This window comes from Doryrhamphus excisus, linkage group LG2, assembly GCF_037039965.1.
Source record: "Doryrhamphus excisus strain RoL-2023G ecotype Guam linkage group LG2, RoL_Dexc_Guam_v1.1, whole genome shotgun sequence".
Taxonomy (NCBI): Eukaryota; Metazoa; Chordata; class Actinopteri; order Syngnathiformes; family Syngnathidae; genus Doryrhamphus; species Doryrhamphus excisus.
In genome coordinates, this window is record NC_136358.1 from 20,939,869 (window position 1) to 20,957,083 (window position 17,215).

At 46.9% G+C, this 17,215-nt stretch overlaps 1 protein-coding gene across 1 annotated transcript; it reads right to left on the reverse strand.

Moving 5' to 3' along the window:
- Positions 1–33: 33 nt before the first annotated feature.
- Positions 34–17,092, reverse strand: sema4gb (sema domain, immunoglobulin domain (Ig), transmembrane domain (TM) and short cytoplasmic domain, (semaphorin) 4Gb). Its single transcript, XM_058078179.2, has 14 exons — positions 16,699–17,092; positions 16,042–16,213; positions 9,371–9,519; positions 7,851–7,913; positions 7,646–7,744; positions 6,792–6,885; positions 6,316–6,429; positions 5,308–5,462; positions 3,912–4,087; positions 3,693–3,831; positions 3,391–3,613; positions 3,191–3,306; positions 2,894–3,104; positions 34–2,287 (listed from the first exon to the last, which is right to left on the reverse strand). The coding sequence occupies exons 1-14, from the start codon at positions 16,861–16,863 to the stop codon at positions 1,314–1,316; spliced, it is 2,850 nt and encodes a 949-aa protein (XP_057934162.2). The 5' UTR covers positions 16,864–17,092; the 3' UTR covers positions 34–1,313.
- Between the last annotated feature and the right edge of the window lie 123 nt (positions 17,093–17,215).

Sequence of the window (17,215 nt, forward strand, 5' to 3'; positions counted from 1 at the left end):
ATATAAATAAAGAAAATATATAAATGTGTTATACTTTAATTAGGCGTATGTTTTTTTTTATTATGCAAAAATATACATATAATAAAATATGCATACACATTTATTTTATACATGTATGTTTTTCCTGTGTGTGCTCACTCCTACAGATTCTGCCTAGCAACAAGAGCCTTTGCAAAAGCCACATGACCAGGGAAAACAATCCAAACAATGACCGCCATTATTTTCATACAAGTGAAAAAATAAGTTAACAATGGATGATCTATGGTTACCATCACCGGTAAATAAAATGCTCACAGAGCTGATATCTCCATAGTTTGCTTGTTTTGTTGAACTTTAAAGGCCTTTTAGTTCAACGAAGGGACATGCGACACTGTGGATGATTGACATTGGCAACAAGCAGTGACGCAGAAGATTTCAATCCCGCCCAATTCCGAAATGACACATGGCCCGGATTTATTCAGCGCCCGTTTACAAAGCACTCGCAGATGAATACGGCCATCCATCACCATCAATGCTCCGCTTGTGGCGTGAAGGTCGTCGACCATCAGCCGTCTCCGTCTTTTTCCCAATTATTCCGGAGACTTATCCTTAAAAAGGCATAAATAAATAGCATTATCCGGAACTCTTTTTCAGGGTGTGACGTCACTTGAGCTCCAAAAGCACACAAACAAATATGAGAAGGGCTGGTGGACAGATTGTAGCTTTGCACGGACACGGGCGGGACATATCCGTAGCGGATGCCGATGCGTTCTTATTGATATTTACATAAGAAGAAGGAACGTGACGGGAAAGGAAAACATCTACTGTACATCTGCAGATTCCATTTGACTAAAAACGACTTTGTCTACAGTACATAAGGACGCCATTGTACAGAGTTTTTTATGCCCATAAAAATGTCTATTTTTAACCCGAGGCTAACTCCTCCCACTTAATCCCCCCCGCTTTGTATGATTCCGTCCTGGTTGGACATTTTCGGGCAAATTTTGCGTCAAGTAGCTCGTTTGCCTTGGATTGTATCGTCCCATGGAGTGGAGTTCCCAAACAAAAAGAGTTCTACATCCTGAGAAAATGAATGGAGTGTGAAAGTGGAAGTGAAAATGTTAGGCGTGGTCCTGCTCCACTCATCAAGTGGAGTGGAATCTGAAGCAATTGCTTAGTGGCGTCACCGGGTTCCACGAATCAGCAGCGAGTTATTTAAAGTAACATTTCGTCCCCCACGAGGCTACGCTAACGCCGCCGGAACCACCGGAACCGGATGATCAGATGAACATCCACGCCATCCACGCCACACGGTCTGTGCGAACGGGCGCGTCCTAGATGGAGCTCTCGTCGGGCTGCGGGTCCAGCTGGGTGTGTTTCCTCTGCTCCAGGATGCGGTTGAGCTCCTCGGTGAAGGAGTGGTAGAGCGGCGACATTCCGTCCTGGTCCACCTGCCTCAGGAGCACATAGCTGTTCCCGTTCATCTTGCGCAACACGCTGGGCAGCGTGGCCGACAACCCGTTGACGTACTCCATGTTGGGCAGCGGAGGGGGCATAGGCAGAGGAGGGGCAGGGGGCGGCGTCGTCCCGGGAGACAGCCGCCCGTCCCCGGGGGCTATCTGCAGGAAGCGGTCGTTGATGTCCTCGAAGGCGGGCACAGAGATGGAGCGGCGCCCGTGGTGGCTGCCGTAGTGGCTGGAAATGGATCGAAGCTCCAGGTGGGAGCTCTGCTTCCTGTCCATGCCGCCCAGGACCTGCAGGCCCTGCTCGGAGTACTTCCTTCCCCGGGACGCCCGCCTGGTGCAGAAACTGACATAAAGCAAGACTACAGTCAAGACCAGGCAGAGCCCGCCCAGGACGGCCACCAGGGAGATGTAGACCGCCTCCATGTGGCGGTAAGTTTGGAGTTCAGGCCCCGAGGGCGGCGGGGCTGGGGGCAAGGAAGGGGGCCGCTCCGCGAGACCGGTGCTGGCGGCGGCGGCCACCGTCGTAGCGGAAGCCGAGGTGGGTTCAGTCGCGGGCGTGGGCTCCACAGGGAAGTACGGATCCGTGTGCACCCTGACGGTGTAAAAATAGACCAGCACAGAAACGGCGTTCTCTACGGCGAAGCAGCGGTACGAGCCGCTCTGCTGGACTCCGGCCCCGATTATGAGGAGGCCATCTGTGCCCACGCGGTAGCCCGAATTCAGGCCGTATCCCCGGAGCTCTCTGCCGTTGAGCGTCCAGCGAGGCGTCGCCAGATTGGAGCGCAGCTCGCACTGGAGGAGGACGTCATCGCCCGACATCACCGAGCGCCTCCGGTGGACGACTGTGGAGGAGACCAGACCCAGGTCCATCCGTTGGTTTGTCGTAATATTACAACGATAATGCAACATATTTTTCCTCATAATACAACAACTTCATTCTAAAAAAATGGCAGCTAAACATTTTTCAATTTTTGCCACTTTTTAATTTTTCCGTAAACCTAAAATGTTTTCCTCATAATATTATGACTTTATCCCCATAATATTATACATTTTTTCCCCAGGCTAAATGTCCACGATGATAACTTTATGTTGTTTTGTTTGCTATTAATATTGTAATATCATAATATTAAAACTAAAAAAGAATCAAAACAAATAATACAAATAATGTATTTTTATGCCCCAAATAATAAAAAAAACATAAAAATCAAATAATAAGATTAATGTATTTTCATGCTACAAATAATTAAAAAAATCATAAAATAAATAATAAAATTAAGGAATTTCATGCTACAAATAATGAAAAAAGAATAATAAAACAAATAGTAAAACTAATGTAATTTATGCTACACATAATACAAAAAGAATAATAAAAACAAATAATAAAACTAATGTATTTTTATGCTACAAAAGTTTATTACAAAAGTTAATTATTTAAATAACACACAAACCGTTTCCAGAATTCTCCTTGCAGCCCCTGGTCCCCTTCAGGATGTCCTGGGTGAGGTTCCACCTGGAATCCCACACCTCCACGCATTCCCGGCCGCTCCACCCACAGAAGGGATCCCTGGCGAAGACGCAGTCGTAACAGGAAGTGTACCTGCTGCAGGCTGACAGGGGGATCTGCACGACGCCGGAGTGGGAGCCCACGTAGATATGTCGCTATTTCGTTTAAAAAAAAAAAAAAAAAGCATGCCATAAATCACACAATTCCGAGCATGGCTTTGGAGCGTGGAAGTATGGCTCACCAGGGTCGGAGCGAGAGCCAAGCTCTCCACGGGCTGCGCTTCGTGGAACAGCTGCAGCTCCTCCATGATGTGCATTTCTCCTCGAACGTCCACGGCTCTGTGCAACCAGCCGTCGTCTGGAGGGAAGACGGGAAAATAATAAATGGTAAATAATCTGGCAGACGGGGTGGGGCACTGCCCCATGCGGCCTCTTGTCTCACCGGTTCCCAGGAAGAGAATGGTGTAGATGTTCCCGTCCAGCGCCGCCTGCTTGTGCACGGCGATGCGCACGTAGTTGACGCTCCTCTTGAACATGAGCGGGCGCGCCCCGGTCGGGTGCACCTGGGTGGCCATGAGCGGGTGCCTCCTGGCGAAGGTGAGGACGTTGTCGGGGAGGTCTCGGGATGAGTTGATGCCCCTGGCCCTGTGCACGTCTGTGATGCACTGCAGAGAGCGGACACCACCTTGTGATGTGATGCCAGTGGGCGGCTCGTCAGGCACGGCCATGTTGGGCGCAACTCACCGATCCGGGTCTCGGCTCGGGGACCTTCCCTGTGTACTCCCTCCACTTTGAGTCCTGCACCTCCATGTAGGGCCCGTCGAAGGCCTGCTGCACATCTGAGAAGGCATACTGGCAGACGGCGGAGGCTTTGATGTTCTTCCTGAAAGACGACACCGTCACATCACCGAGGATCCGTCAATCATCTCGAGGCTATCCCGCCCCTCACGCCATTTTTCTCACCATTCCAGACCGAAGACGCCGTAGAAGACGCTGCTTTGCGCGTCTCGGCCGTGGAGGACAAACACGCTGCGGAGAACGTTGAGGTGCAGCTCGTACTCGGGGACGGAACACAGCAGTCGGGCCTTGAGGAAGGAGGTCCACTTCCTCTGCAGGGTTCTCTGCCCGCCCCAGTCCGTCTGTAGACAGGAGAGGCGTGAAGGGCGGCACCGTTGGTTACGCCGCTAGCTGTACTACCCAGACATACAACTACACCACTTCACTTTGACGCAGATCAGATTTGGATGGCGGTCTTGCTGCTTAAATTGGGGCAAAGTGGGGCAGTGCCCCGCCGCATCCAGCATATGGAGTAATGACGTACTCAACCTACAGAGTTTCGATGCCTCAAATTTCGCAGCTTCAGTGTATGATGGTTTTTCAAAAATACATAAATAAAAAATAATGCTGGTTTATCGCTCGTAAAAAATATATATTTATCAGCCAAATTATAAATAATCGCTTAGCCTCATGAGGGTGGTGCTGGAGCCTATCCCAGCTGTCTTCGGGCGAGCCAGCCAATCCCAGGGCACATATAGACAAACAACCATTCACACTCACATTCATACCTATGGACAATTTGGAGTGGCTAATTAACCTAGCATGTTTTTGGAATGTGGGAGGAAGACAGAGTACCCGCAAACGCAGTACACACGTTTGGAATCGAACTCGGGTCTCCTAGCTGTGTGGCCTGCGCGCTATCCAAATATCACTCATGCAAATATGCATATTCATCAGCCAAATTATAAAGAGTATTATTGACTTATTAAATGAGATGCTTCTACATTTCTGTAATCTAGACCGCCCACCCGCCACTGAGTTTGTGCGCGACTGTGTACATATGAGGGGGTGCAGGTAAGGTCGGGGGTTGGGGGGGGCCGTGAAGGAGGATGATCATCAATAATAGAAGACGTGCATGGATGTGACCCGTTTTCTCACGTCTGCCTAAAAACAGGCCACGCTCCAAACAAGCGCATGTGTCTCCGGGTCTAGTGCGCTGCCTAAAGGGGGACGTCTGTGTGGGTCACCGCAGCCCGACGAGGGAAGGGGCGACCTGATTTCCAAGATAGACTTTAAATGTCAGCAGAGGAAGCTGCTGATTTGATGGTGTTATTAATAATAGCATGCTATTTGGTACATACGCTAGCTAAGCGTAAACACGTAAACAAATAAACAGAAGAGACAGGAAGCAGCCGCCCTGACTTTGGGGTCTAGACTGAAGATGCTGACTGTTAGTGAAATGCTGCGGTGAGACAAGCGGACGGGATGGAGGTCAACAGAGACGGAGGGGAAGACGGCGGACTTGTAGTCTGCCCGGCAACAGCGCCACACGCTCCAAAAGAGAGACCGTGGGCCCTCTGACCTTGCAAACCCGGGCCACCCTGGACACCTTGGTGCGGCTGGGGTACGCCATCTGTTCCTGGCTCCTCTCCGTGAAGAAGAAGTAGATCTTGTCGTCGTCGCCCACCGAGCTGTTGACGCTCTCTCGGAGCAGCGCCGAGCCCACAAAGTCCGCCTCTGGATACCCGAGGAGAAAAAAGGGGAGAGGTGTCTGATGTAGAGCATTCTCAACTGGTGGGTTGCGACCCAAAACTGGGTCATGGATCCCTTTTCAGTATTTTTTTTCTTTTTTTCAACGGGGTGTGGTCTATTTACCTTCTTATCGGTGGCGACAATGCTTTATTTTTATTTGAATTATTTATCAGCTTACAATCAAAAAGTCAATTCGCAATTTATTATTATTACTATTATTAGTATCATCAGCAAATAATACCAGCTTTATGTCTCTTGTGACTTGTACAAGTTGAACAATTTTGGTTCCAGTATTGATCCCTGGGGTACTCCGCAAGTAATATTTAAACTATAGATGTGTTTTTCTGCAAAATTAGCCCCCCAAAATGATAAAATGTTAACTTTTTCAGCTCTTTGTTATTAAAATGATATTTTTTTCTCATACTATGAGCTTATTCTCGAAAATTGCAACTTCTTTTCTTGTTAGAACACACTTTTTTTTTAAATATTTAAACTTTATTGTCATAAAATTACAGCTGTTTTTTTTCCAACTATTTCATCTGTCTCTGCTTACATTTTTCCCCCTAATATTATGTCTTTATTATAGGTCTTCATGTTATGTCCATAATACTTTATTTCCAAAATATTACAACATTTTCCCCAACCTAATTTTCCAAAAATCAAATTGGAAAATTACTGAAAATTGCAAAAAAATTCTTCTTAAATTATATTTTTCCAATAATATAATTAAAAACAGCAAATGATATCTTTTTTGCCTTTATGAGGTATTTCCTAACATTTTCAAACATACAAATGACTGAATGAAGTGAAATACGAAAACAAGGCATTCAGAATTTACCCAGAAGCCAGCGGGTGGGCGCCTCCTCCGTCCTGAGCGTGGGGAAGGGGAAGTTGCGGCGTACGTCCGGAGAGCTGCGGAACTCATATTGGGAAGCCGTGAACATCTCACCGTCTGATGCGCAACAGGAACACAACTTCAACTTAGTCGTATTCTCAGACTATGAGACAGTGTGTAGCATTATATAGTGTGCATACAGGGAGTGAAGCGAGTGAGTTAAGAGCTGAATAGGTGCAGATTCTGGAAGATCTAGAAAGCTTTCTGTGCTGTTATTTTGTGTAGCTGCTCTATAGTCCATCCATCCATCCATCTATTCATTTTCTATGCCGCTTATCCTCATTATGGTCTATCTCTATAGGAGTCCACAGCTCAATACAAAGGATCGCCAAATGTGAATAATAGGTCCCATTTAATAACAAAACTTGAACAACGAAGCGCTAACGGCACCGTAAGAACGTAGCGTGAATGTAACGTACCCACAAGGAGGCCCGTGTATCCCTTGGCCGGGTCATAGGGACATCTGTCTCGTCCATCCTCCAAGCCCGATGACAAGCTGAAGCGTTCGGAATCCTCACAGAGACAAGAACTATATTATTATTATTATTATTATTACTAATAATACATAATTACAAGTATTATAATAAATAATAAATTAATAATAATTATTATTATTGGGTAATAGGAGTGTGAAGGTGACTATAGGGGTGTTATTTCATGTCTAGAAGGCTCTAACAATGTTAGACAGCATATTTAGAAGTTTCTAAACAGGTTTTCCATCCTCTAAGAAACTGAGATGACACTCTATGCTCTGTGAATATATATACATATATATATAATTATTAGAAGAAAAGAAATGCATATTTAAGCAAATCTTTGCTATTTTATGGTCAAAATGAAGCGTTTTCAAGTAAAAAATTGTACTAAAATACAATTATAAGGCATTCAAAAGAAGCATTCAAAAATGGTGCAATGATTAGCATTCCACACTGGTCACTCGGTGTCAGTAATGCTGCCGCAGGAAGTACTGTACAGAACAGGAAGTAAAAAAAACAAACTTGTATGAGTCTATATTATGTCATATGTATGTCTAGCTGTCTTATTTTCCCTTTTAATGTTTAGTATATTGGGTAATATTGGGAGTGAGGAGTGACTATGGGGTGCTATTTCATGTCTAGAGGGCTCTGACGGTGTTAAAAACTGTATTTAGAAGGTCATAAACATGTTTTGTATGCTCTAACGACAAAAATATTATTTTTGGAAATGAGGAATGTGACTTTGCAGAAACGGATGAATCCCGGTTGGGTGTGGAACCAATACGCCGAGCTCTTACGATGTAAGCGCAGAGGGGGCGGAAGGCGTTGGTCCCACACACGTACAGGTGGGTCTCGTTGTGGCGCTGCAGGAAGCGGATGTGATTGAAGCACTCGGTCTGCAGACGAACAAAAAGAATCGATCGTTGTTTGTCGGCCAGCGGAAAATACAAGCCATGTTCCCCCGTTCATGAACCATGTGATGTTGGTGGACGCCACACGCACCTTATTGTCTCTACCTTTGCTCAGACACTGTCTCTTATGCTCAGGCGAAGCATCCCAGTCCACCTGCAAACACCAGAGGGGCTGAAAGGGTCCACTTTTTTGTCCATCATTCCCAATCCTTATGTGACACATGAACACATATTTATGAGCTAGGCATTGTGTTAGTCCGCCAGATTAAAATAGTTTTCATGTTAGCTGCTACAATAATAATAATATCGCTTTTTTTTATGAGGTCTTTGGCGTCAAAATAGGTATTTCCCATGACATCCGTTGTTAGCTAGCTCATATTAAACCGTTTTCTTGCGCTAGCATGTACAGGGTAAGAAATATGTGTTCCTGTTTCATACAGAGATTGGGAATGATGGACAAAATCTTCTCTGTCTGTATGTGCCCTGTGATTGGCTGGCTCGCCCGAAGAATGGTTGTATATCTATATGTGCCCTGTGATTGGCTGGCTCACCCGAAGAATGGATGTTTGTCTATATGTGCCCTGTGATTGGCTGGCTCGCCCGAAGAATTGTTGTTTATATGTGCCCTGTGATTGGCTGGCTCGCCCGAAGAATGGTTGTATATCTATATGTGCCCTGTGATTGGCTGGCTCGCCCGAAGAATGGTTGTTTGTCTATATATGTGCCCTGTGATTGGCCGGCTCGCCCGAAGAATTTTTGTTTGTCTATATGTGCCTTGCAATTGGCTGGCTCGCCCGAAGGATGGTTGTTTGTCTATATGTGCCCAGTGATTGGCTGGCTCGCCCGAAAAATGGTTGTTTGTCTATATGTGCCCTGTGATTGGCTGGCTCGCCCTCCTCCATTCACACATTATTTGTTTTTTCTACACTGTAAAGCATCTTTAAGAACCGAAATATGAGCATATTGTTTTTTTTCAAAAGGGTTATTGCTAATATTGTGGTTATGTAAACGTAGCCAGTACTTCTGCCAAAGCTTTGTTAGCCTGTATATGTATTGTGTTGTCGTACGGAGCGCTATTGCTAACATTTCCACCGTTGTGAAAAAGGAAGCATCTCTTAAAAAGGCGTAAATCTTAAAGCCCTGCATCGGTTTATGTCAGTGTACCTAATGTTGTGGGCGGCGCGCGTGTAGAGATAAGCAGGAGGAGAAGACGAGTTTGATTTCTCAGCGACAAAACACGGCACTCCTCAGAAACGCCTGGCGTATTTAATCTAGCAGCCATAAAATTGAAGGGACGCAATTGGATTTGCTCAATCTGCTTGAGGCTAAATTTAGTCTGTCCTCCTTTAGGACTTCACAAATGGGAGGAAAGTTGGGAAAAGAAGGGGTGGCGGTGGAGGAGGAGGAGGAGGAGGAGGAGGCGGCTGCGCTTTTAGTTTTACTTTTTGCTCGTTCGGGGGGCTTTTAAAACGATAGCGGGTCCCGGTGGTGCACCATGCTACGTTTCTTTTACAGGGTCAATCTGCATGCGTCTCCTCTTCGTCGCCACGCCTACTCTGTTTCGATTGGCCGGCCCTGTGCGGAAGACGGCGGCAGCTTTTGGCCACTCACTCGGGGGCTCGCAGGGGTGGAGATGTTGGACACGTTGAGTGCGTACAGCGCTCCTCTTCCTCCCACGTACAGAAGCCCCGCCTCCTCCTCCAGCAGCAGGGTGCTGTAGTTCCGGGTGGTTCCGGTGAAGCGATGGCTGCCCAGCAGGCCTGCAGACATCCACATTGTTGCAAGGTTAACTTCTGAGCACTCACCACTTCCTGCTAATATATCTACTGCACGTGGATACAATAAAAGTACAGCATGGATGAATGACCTACTAAGAAAACATGATGATGAGTGGACTGACAGTGAATGATGATGATGATGATGATGAGGCGTCACCAGGGCTGATGCGACATGGCAGTACTGGGACACGGATCCCGCTGAATGCCCTAAAATCCCTCTTGAGCCCCCCCATCCCCACCGCCTGGAGAATATGCTGGATCTGTACAGACCTTTGTATCATCACATGCAAAACAAAAACAAAAAACCCATAAGATACGGACAAAAGGGGCTGAATGGTGGTCGAGTGGCTAGCACGCAGACCTCACAGCTACGAGACCGGAGTTCAATCCCACCCTCGGCAATCTCTATGTGGAGTTTGCATGTTCTCCCTGTGAATGCGTGGGTTTTCTACGGGTACTCCGGTTTCCTTGTCTTTGCTTGTCTATATGTGCCCTGTGATTGGCTGGCTCGCCCGAAGAAGATTTTTTTTTGTTTATATGTGCCCTTGGATTAGCTGGCTCGCCCGAAGAACGGTTGTTTGTCTATATGTGCCCTGGGATTGGCTGGCTCGCCCGAAAAATGGTTGTTTGTCTATATGTGCCCTGTGATTGGCTGGCTCGCCCAAAGAGTTTTTTTTTTGTTTATATGTGCCCTGTGATTGGCTGGCTCTCCCGAAGAATGGTTGTTTGTCTATATGTGCCCTGTGATTGGCTGGCCACCAGTCCAGGGTGTACCCCGCCTCTCGCCCCAAGACAGCTGGGATAGGCTCCAGCCCCCCCTCGACCCTCGTGAGGATAAGCGGTAGAAAATGAATGAATGAATGGAATTGTTCATTTTTCCGTCAAATCTTCCAAGGATCAGAAGTTGCACTTCAAGTCACTTTTGAAAGTCCTGCTTAACGTGTTTACATCTCCATCAGCGTCTTCAAGCCTGAGCGGATGCTTCTGCCGTGTGAGTGGTGCATTTTCAAAACTTCAACACCCACCAGTGGGTTCCAGTTTGAGGCGCTGGGGGGGCTTTGATTGCTTTCATTTGCGATATGGCAAAGATCTCCTATCCACATCAAGGCTTGTTTACTGTTTCAACTCCACTCCATAAGATGAGTCAGCATGTTGGGACATTGTGACAGGAAGGTGACCGCAGACGACTTCCTGCGAGGACGCGTGGGGTCCTGCGTGACCGTCGTCGACCAGTGTGACAGCACACGCGGGAGGATGATTTGTTGCGGTTTAGCCGTCAGATGCTGGGTTTTGAACCTGACTGGTTTAACAGCATTTCCCGACACACTTAAACGCCACAAAAAAAAACCAGGTAGATATTTAGAACCTCTCAGCTTCCACGATGCCTTCACACTACATCTGAACAACCTCGCTCGTAGCTTGTAGGAAATCAAGCGCCCCCTTCGACTGGATGCGACAAACAAAGTCCTCCGCCATGGAAGGTCATTGTCCTGCACGTGCGGGACACGAGCGGCAAACAGCTGTGGGCGGGGCCAATGCAAGCGTGCAAGAGAGGCCTGGCTTTCTGTTGACACAAACTGTTATGCAAACATGGCGGCGGCTCCGGGCGACGAGAAGAGAGGAGCGCCGCATCGCTAGTGAGTCACGCATGAGCCAGTACGAGCCCTGATGGGTTGTCCATCTTGTTCCAGAATAAATCAGTGGAATAAAGTTAGGTGCAACAGTGATGATGAGCACAATGATGACGAACGAGCGAGGTGGCGTGTGCGCCGCCCGAGGCAGCCAAGCGACCTTGGTCGTGTTGATGCGGGCTTTGGGCGTTGGGGCTCCCGGATGAGGGAGTCACATCCATGCCTGCTGACCTCGTGGTTAAGGTAACAACAACAACATTCCTAGCTTGCACATATGACGGATATCATGGATGCTAATCTCCGGCATTCCGTTTCATGTTTTGCTCGATGATGCCGTGATGTGATGAAAAACACGCACACACACTTTTTGTCGGTGTTCCGGTTTGACAGATGGACAGCTGATCTGTCGCAGGTGGCGGCATCAGACACAAGTCGGGTCCGGATCAGGGGTTCTCAAATGGTCTCAACTCGGGAGCCACATTTCCCAACGGTCAATAGCTCATTCAGGTCAGCCATCTTCCAAAAGACAACCCGTTCCCTACCAACCATTTTTAGATGATTTTCCACTGATCTGGTAAATAAACACGGGAACCTACCAAAACCTACCACAGAGTATATTCCCAACGGTCTTGGGGATCATCAGGATGTTTTTTTTTGGCAAAATAGAGACCGGTCTGGTTTTAGTCTTGGAACTCTACGGGTGTCTTCCTTATGGTGGAGTCATGAGTCATTGTTGTGGGGTCTTTTGTGACCTCTCAGATGAGTTGTGGCTGTGCTCTTGGGGCCATTTTGGTTGGGTGGCCACTCCTGGGAAGGTTCATCACCGTTCCATGTTTTAGCTATTTGAGGCTAATAGCTCTCACTGTGGTTGGTTGGAGTCCCAAAGCTTTAGAAATGGCTTTGTATCCTTTCCAGAACTGATTGGTCTCAACCCGGGATCCACATTTCCCAATGGTCATTCAACCTACCACAGAGTATTTTCCCAACGGTCTTGGGGATCATCAGGATTTTTTTTCTGCCAAAATGGAGACCAGTCTGGTTTTGGTCTTGGAACTCTACCGGTGTCTTCCTTTTGATGGAGTCATGAGTCATTGTTGTGGGGTCTTCTGTGACCTCTCGGATGAGTTGTGGTTGCACTCTTGGGGCCATTTTGGTTGGGCGGCCACTCCTGGGAAGGTTCATCACTGTTCCATGTTTTAGCTATTTGTGGGTAATGGCTCTCACTGTGGTTGGCTGGAGTCCCAAAGCTTTAGAAATGGCTTTGTATCCTTTCTTGATTGATAGATCGCAATTAATCACACAATGCCGTGTAGGTTTGGATCTTTTTCTTTTTTTTTTAAATTTCAATTTAGAACTACTAATTAACTTTCTGCTTGTTGGCTTGTATTTTTCAAAAATGTCACAAACAAGTCGGGGCAAATGAGTACCCAGAGGAGGCTGATTAATTCGGGGTCCAAATGAGACTCGCAGCGCTCGGCTGGCGAGTCAGGTAGTTCAGCGTGTGACGCATTCCAACGCTGGAAGGAAGGAGACGCGCTGAATGTCTTGGGATGCCGTCATGGTTGTCGCTGGCGGTCATTTTCATCTATAAATGATTACATAAGCGTCTCCGCGTTTCTTTGCCAGGCCCGGCGAGCCGAAAAAGAAGAAGACCCTCCATTACATAAGACTTAAAAGGGATTGTTTGCAAGCGTTAGGCAGCTGCCTCAAGGGCGCTAAGTTCCGAACGCGCCGCATCCCGCCCTCTTCCCGAGAATGCAAGCCACGCCCAACACAACATGCACGTTAGCCATGTTTGCTGTCGTTTGGCAACATTTCGCTCCTAACGTTAGTGATGGCCGAATGTACAGGCTGTCATAACAACAACATGGCCACTGACGCTATGAATCCTGCAGAGGGCGCTGTTACGCAATCACTTCCCAGCAGGTTAAGACGCCATGTTGGATTAGTATGTACAATAATGTAGCATAGAGGTTAGATCATAGCATAGCAGAAAATTGGCATTTTTATGGGTGCATTAGTAACGTTTTTTGGGAGGGTATAGGGAAGAGGTGGGCAAACTACGGCCCGGGGGCCACATGTGGCCTGCCAGTTGATTTCAACTTTTAAACATACAAACTGGCAACATGACTTGCAAGTCAGATGTCTTATTTAGCAAAAAACAAAACAAACAAAACTGTAAAATTAAATTACATAGCTGGATGTGGTCTCCTGAAATAGACAAATAATTCCAAAAAAATTATCAGCATAAAATAGTGTGTGTGTGTTAAATATATGTTCTCGCCACCCGGACAATTTTGTTAACTCAATGTGGCCCACCAGTCAAAATATTAGCCCACCCCCGGTATAGGGTATATCTCATCAATAATTAATCATTTTGACAAATGAAATAAATTCTCTGAAATAAAAGCCTGTGAGGTCTCCATGCTAACCACTAGACCGCCGTGCAGCCTTCCTGTGTATTTATTCATGACTTTTATTAGCATTAGCATTATTAGCATTTACATGCAATATGTGAATTTCCTCCAGCGCTTCCCTCCGGGAGCTGTGAGGTTATGTTCGGTATGTTTTTACCACGCGCACGTGTGGACTTAGCATCGTTTCAGCGTGTCTGGCGGCTGCCATCAATATTTCAAACGGGCATTACTTCACGTCTGGTGGCTGTGGGGACAGAAACGGGTCAGCTTTTGTGCTTCGCTACGCTCCGTGAACGGAAGAGTGAGGTTAAATCGGAGGGAGTATGGCGCTAAGATGGAGCCGTAAAAAGCTGTCGCGGGCTGAACCTGTTCAAGGATGGATCACCTGGATGTTTGCCAGAGTCATCCCGCACCCGGGCTTGTTAAAAGGCCTCGCAGGTGACATTGCTTACAGAAGAAGTCGATGCCAGCCTGGACCGCTTTTGCTCTTCCTGCCGCACGTCCTCGCACTCCCGCTCACGCAGGCCATCTGTCAAGCATACCGTCGGCTCGTACAGCGTGACGCATCCCCCCCGTACAGCCTCACGTTGTCGGCTGCACAAGTGAGTGTGACATGTGGGGGTACATGCCATGCACATGGGACCAAAGGCACCCCCCCACACACACACACACACACACACACACACACACACACACACCCCCGCAGGCAGCAAAAGACCAGTACGTTCCCTCACGCATGGAAAGTAGGTCAAGGATGACTCGTAAAACGTACATTTATGCTGATAGAGCCGACGCTCACCATGTCTGTCACAACTTTTTACATTTTTTAATATTTTATTTCAGATAAACAATCAAACTTCCTGCTGCTGATTGGGTTCTTCCTCTTGACAGACAGAAGCGTCGGTTTCAGCAAAAAGGAGTGCCGCCATCGTCAAAACCTCTCAGTAGACGAAGCTTCTAACTTTTCAGAATAAACTTCAGAGTAGTCACCGTACAGCTTGTATAGCGTCACTGGATAGTAATCTATCAACATGTTGAAACACAGGCCTTTTTTTTGTTTACACATAACCATTTTGGTCTAAAAATAGCTAGCAACACAAGTGAGTAGGCTGCACGAGTGCTGTCAGCACCGAGGAGATGTGGTTCATTGAGGGCAGTTCTGACACTATGGCCACCTTGTGGCCACCATGTTCACTGCAAGTCATACACACAGCTATTTAGATGAGCATTGAGACGCACATGCCATAGCTGAAATCAAATGGGGAAAAAAAGTTCTCAATTTCGTGTGGAAGTGGTAAGTTTTTAGCTTCTTTGTCCTTCTTCCAAACTGTGTTTGAAGCACTTTCTTAGAATAATGGTTTAGAATAGGTCAATTGCAGGGGCTAACTAGTTACTTTTGTTGTTTTTGCATGTAAATGCAAATATGCGAGCGGCAGCCCTTCCTACTTTGTTTAACGGTCCTTGAACGCACCTTTGTGCCTGTGCTAACTTTCTCCCACGACTACTATACAGTATTTTTACCCTTTTTCTTTCATTTCATACTGATACTATCTGGGAATACATAAATGTAAGTTTGATGACTTTATTGAATGCTAATGTGTATAACCTCAAGTTCGTTCATGCTAGCACACTGCCTTTTACCACACACATCCAACAGCGAAAATAATAATAATGTAATAATGTGACTATAGGGGTGTTATTTCATGTCTACAAGGCTCTAACAATGTTAAAGACATATTTAGACATTTCTAAACTACAACTACAAAACTTTTATCCTACCTCACGAAGATTTGCTTATCACGGTCTGGTCAGAAACCAATTAACCGCGACACAGGCTGTACACTGACTCCTCTAAAGTTGACTTTGTATAGTATGTTATTATAGTATATAATAATACGGCACTTGCAACACAAACTTGCTGACAAAGTCATTCAGCAAGAAAGTTGAAGTGCTTTGTTGGGCCGCAATAAATGATGGGGAGTGCAGATTTGGTCCACGGGTCTCAGGTTTGACACCTGGAAAGCACAAAGGTGTTTCGTTCTCATCTCCCCTTTGTTATGGCAGTGAAGGTGAAGCAGCAACAGCTCTGGATGCTGCCCTCCTCTAATAATACGCATCCCCAGAGGACCACAAGAGGGAAGGGGGATGGGGGGGGCGTCAGGTTCAGTCGGAGTTTCCCTTCCTAGCCGCAGCTGCTTCTGCCGCAGTGTTGTGGGCCGAAGAGAGGGAGGGAAAAGGTGAGTCGGGACGAGGAGAGATGCTGATGAGTGACAAAAACGCACCTATTCAGCAGTATTTGGCCGCCGACACCGAACGAACGACTCCCTTAAAGACTCATGCATGCCAAGCGGCTCGATCTAGGACAGGGCTTGGGAGACCATCCGGGCCCGCCTCTGGGGCCAAAAACTGTGCCGCCAAATAAGGACATGTGTGATGTGTGATGTGTGATGCTGCACCTTTGACGAAGACGGTCGTCCTTGGGGTGACGTCCACGTCCAGGGACGCGCTGAAGGGGAAGGCCTGCGGCGGGGACGCGGCGGCCAGGAGCATCAGGAGGAAGAGAAGGAGTCTCATGTTGAAGACACGGGTCCAAATATGCCAGCTTCCCAGTGGATTAGACTTGCCTGTCTGTGCTCGGAGACAAAGAATAGTCTTTCTTACATCCTTTGGGACTAACTTATGCCTGTTAATAAATATGTGTAGTAAAATAATAAACATGTAAATATGAGTAATATCGCTAATAATCATGTTGATGCTTGCACACATGAGCTCAGACACTGTGACTCTTCCACGTTGGTGATGTTTACATATGCAAATGACTGACTAACTCTTACACTACACTTAAAATTAAACCAAACATTCCTCTTGACAATTCCTGCACATCCGGTTCACAGTCACGCTTTCTCCTCCTGACAAGAAGTAATTAACTAGAATAATTAGCACACAGCACGCCGGGGCATGTTGGAGATCCCTCCGGGTTAATCACAATGTGGCAGCCAAGTCAACAACATTGACCAGCGTGGATATTCAACTTTTAGCAAATAGAAATAGCATCTGCCGCCAAAACACATGCACGTGTTTCCGGTGAGTTGTGTACAACAAAAGACACTCACCTGCTTTTCGGGACCAGGAACCCTCCCGGTCTTGCACCTGTACGCGGGGACCAGCGACCGGCTTCTGCGGGTCTGCTGCTGCTGCTGCTGCTGGGCTTTAACCAACCGTGGTCCCTCCCTCCCACACTCGAGAACACCCCCGCCCACACACAGTAAACACTTCATCCTCTTCCGGTGAATTTGCGATCTTTTGTTAGTACTCAAATGCTCGCATGATAATTTTAAAGCACAAAAGAACTTACAAAGTGTTAAAAACAACCACTGTTTGTCTTGTTGCGGACCACAGTGATCATGAACTACATGCCCCACAATTCATCTTGGTTACGTTGCATGCGCAGTAACACCCTCGGACACGAGAGGCAGTATTTCACCAATGCTCGCTTCCGAGCTAAGTAGCGCTAGAAACTCGTATAGTAGTTCTTGGGGGAATGGGGGCAAACATTAGCAGTATTATATGGAATATACAAGATATGTTGACTCAGAAGCAATTAAATGACAGACCTGGAAGCCACCATAT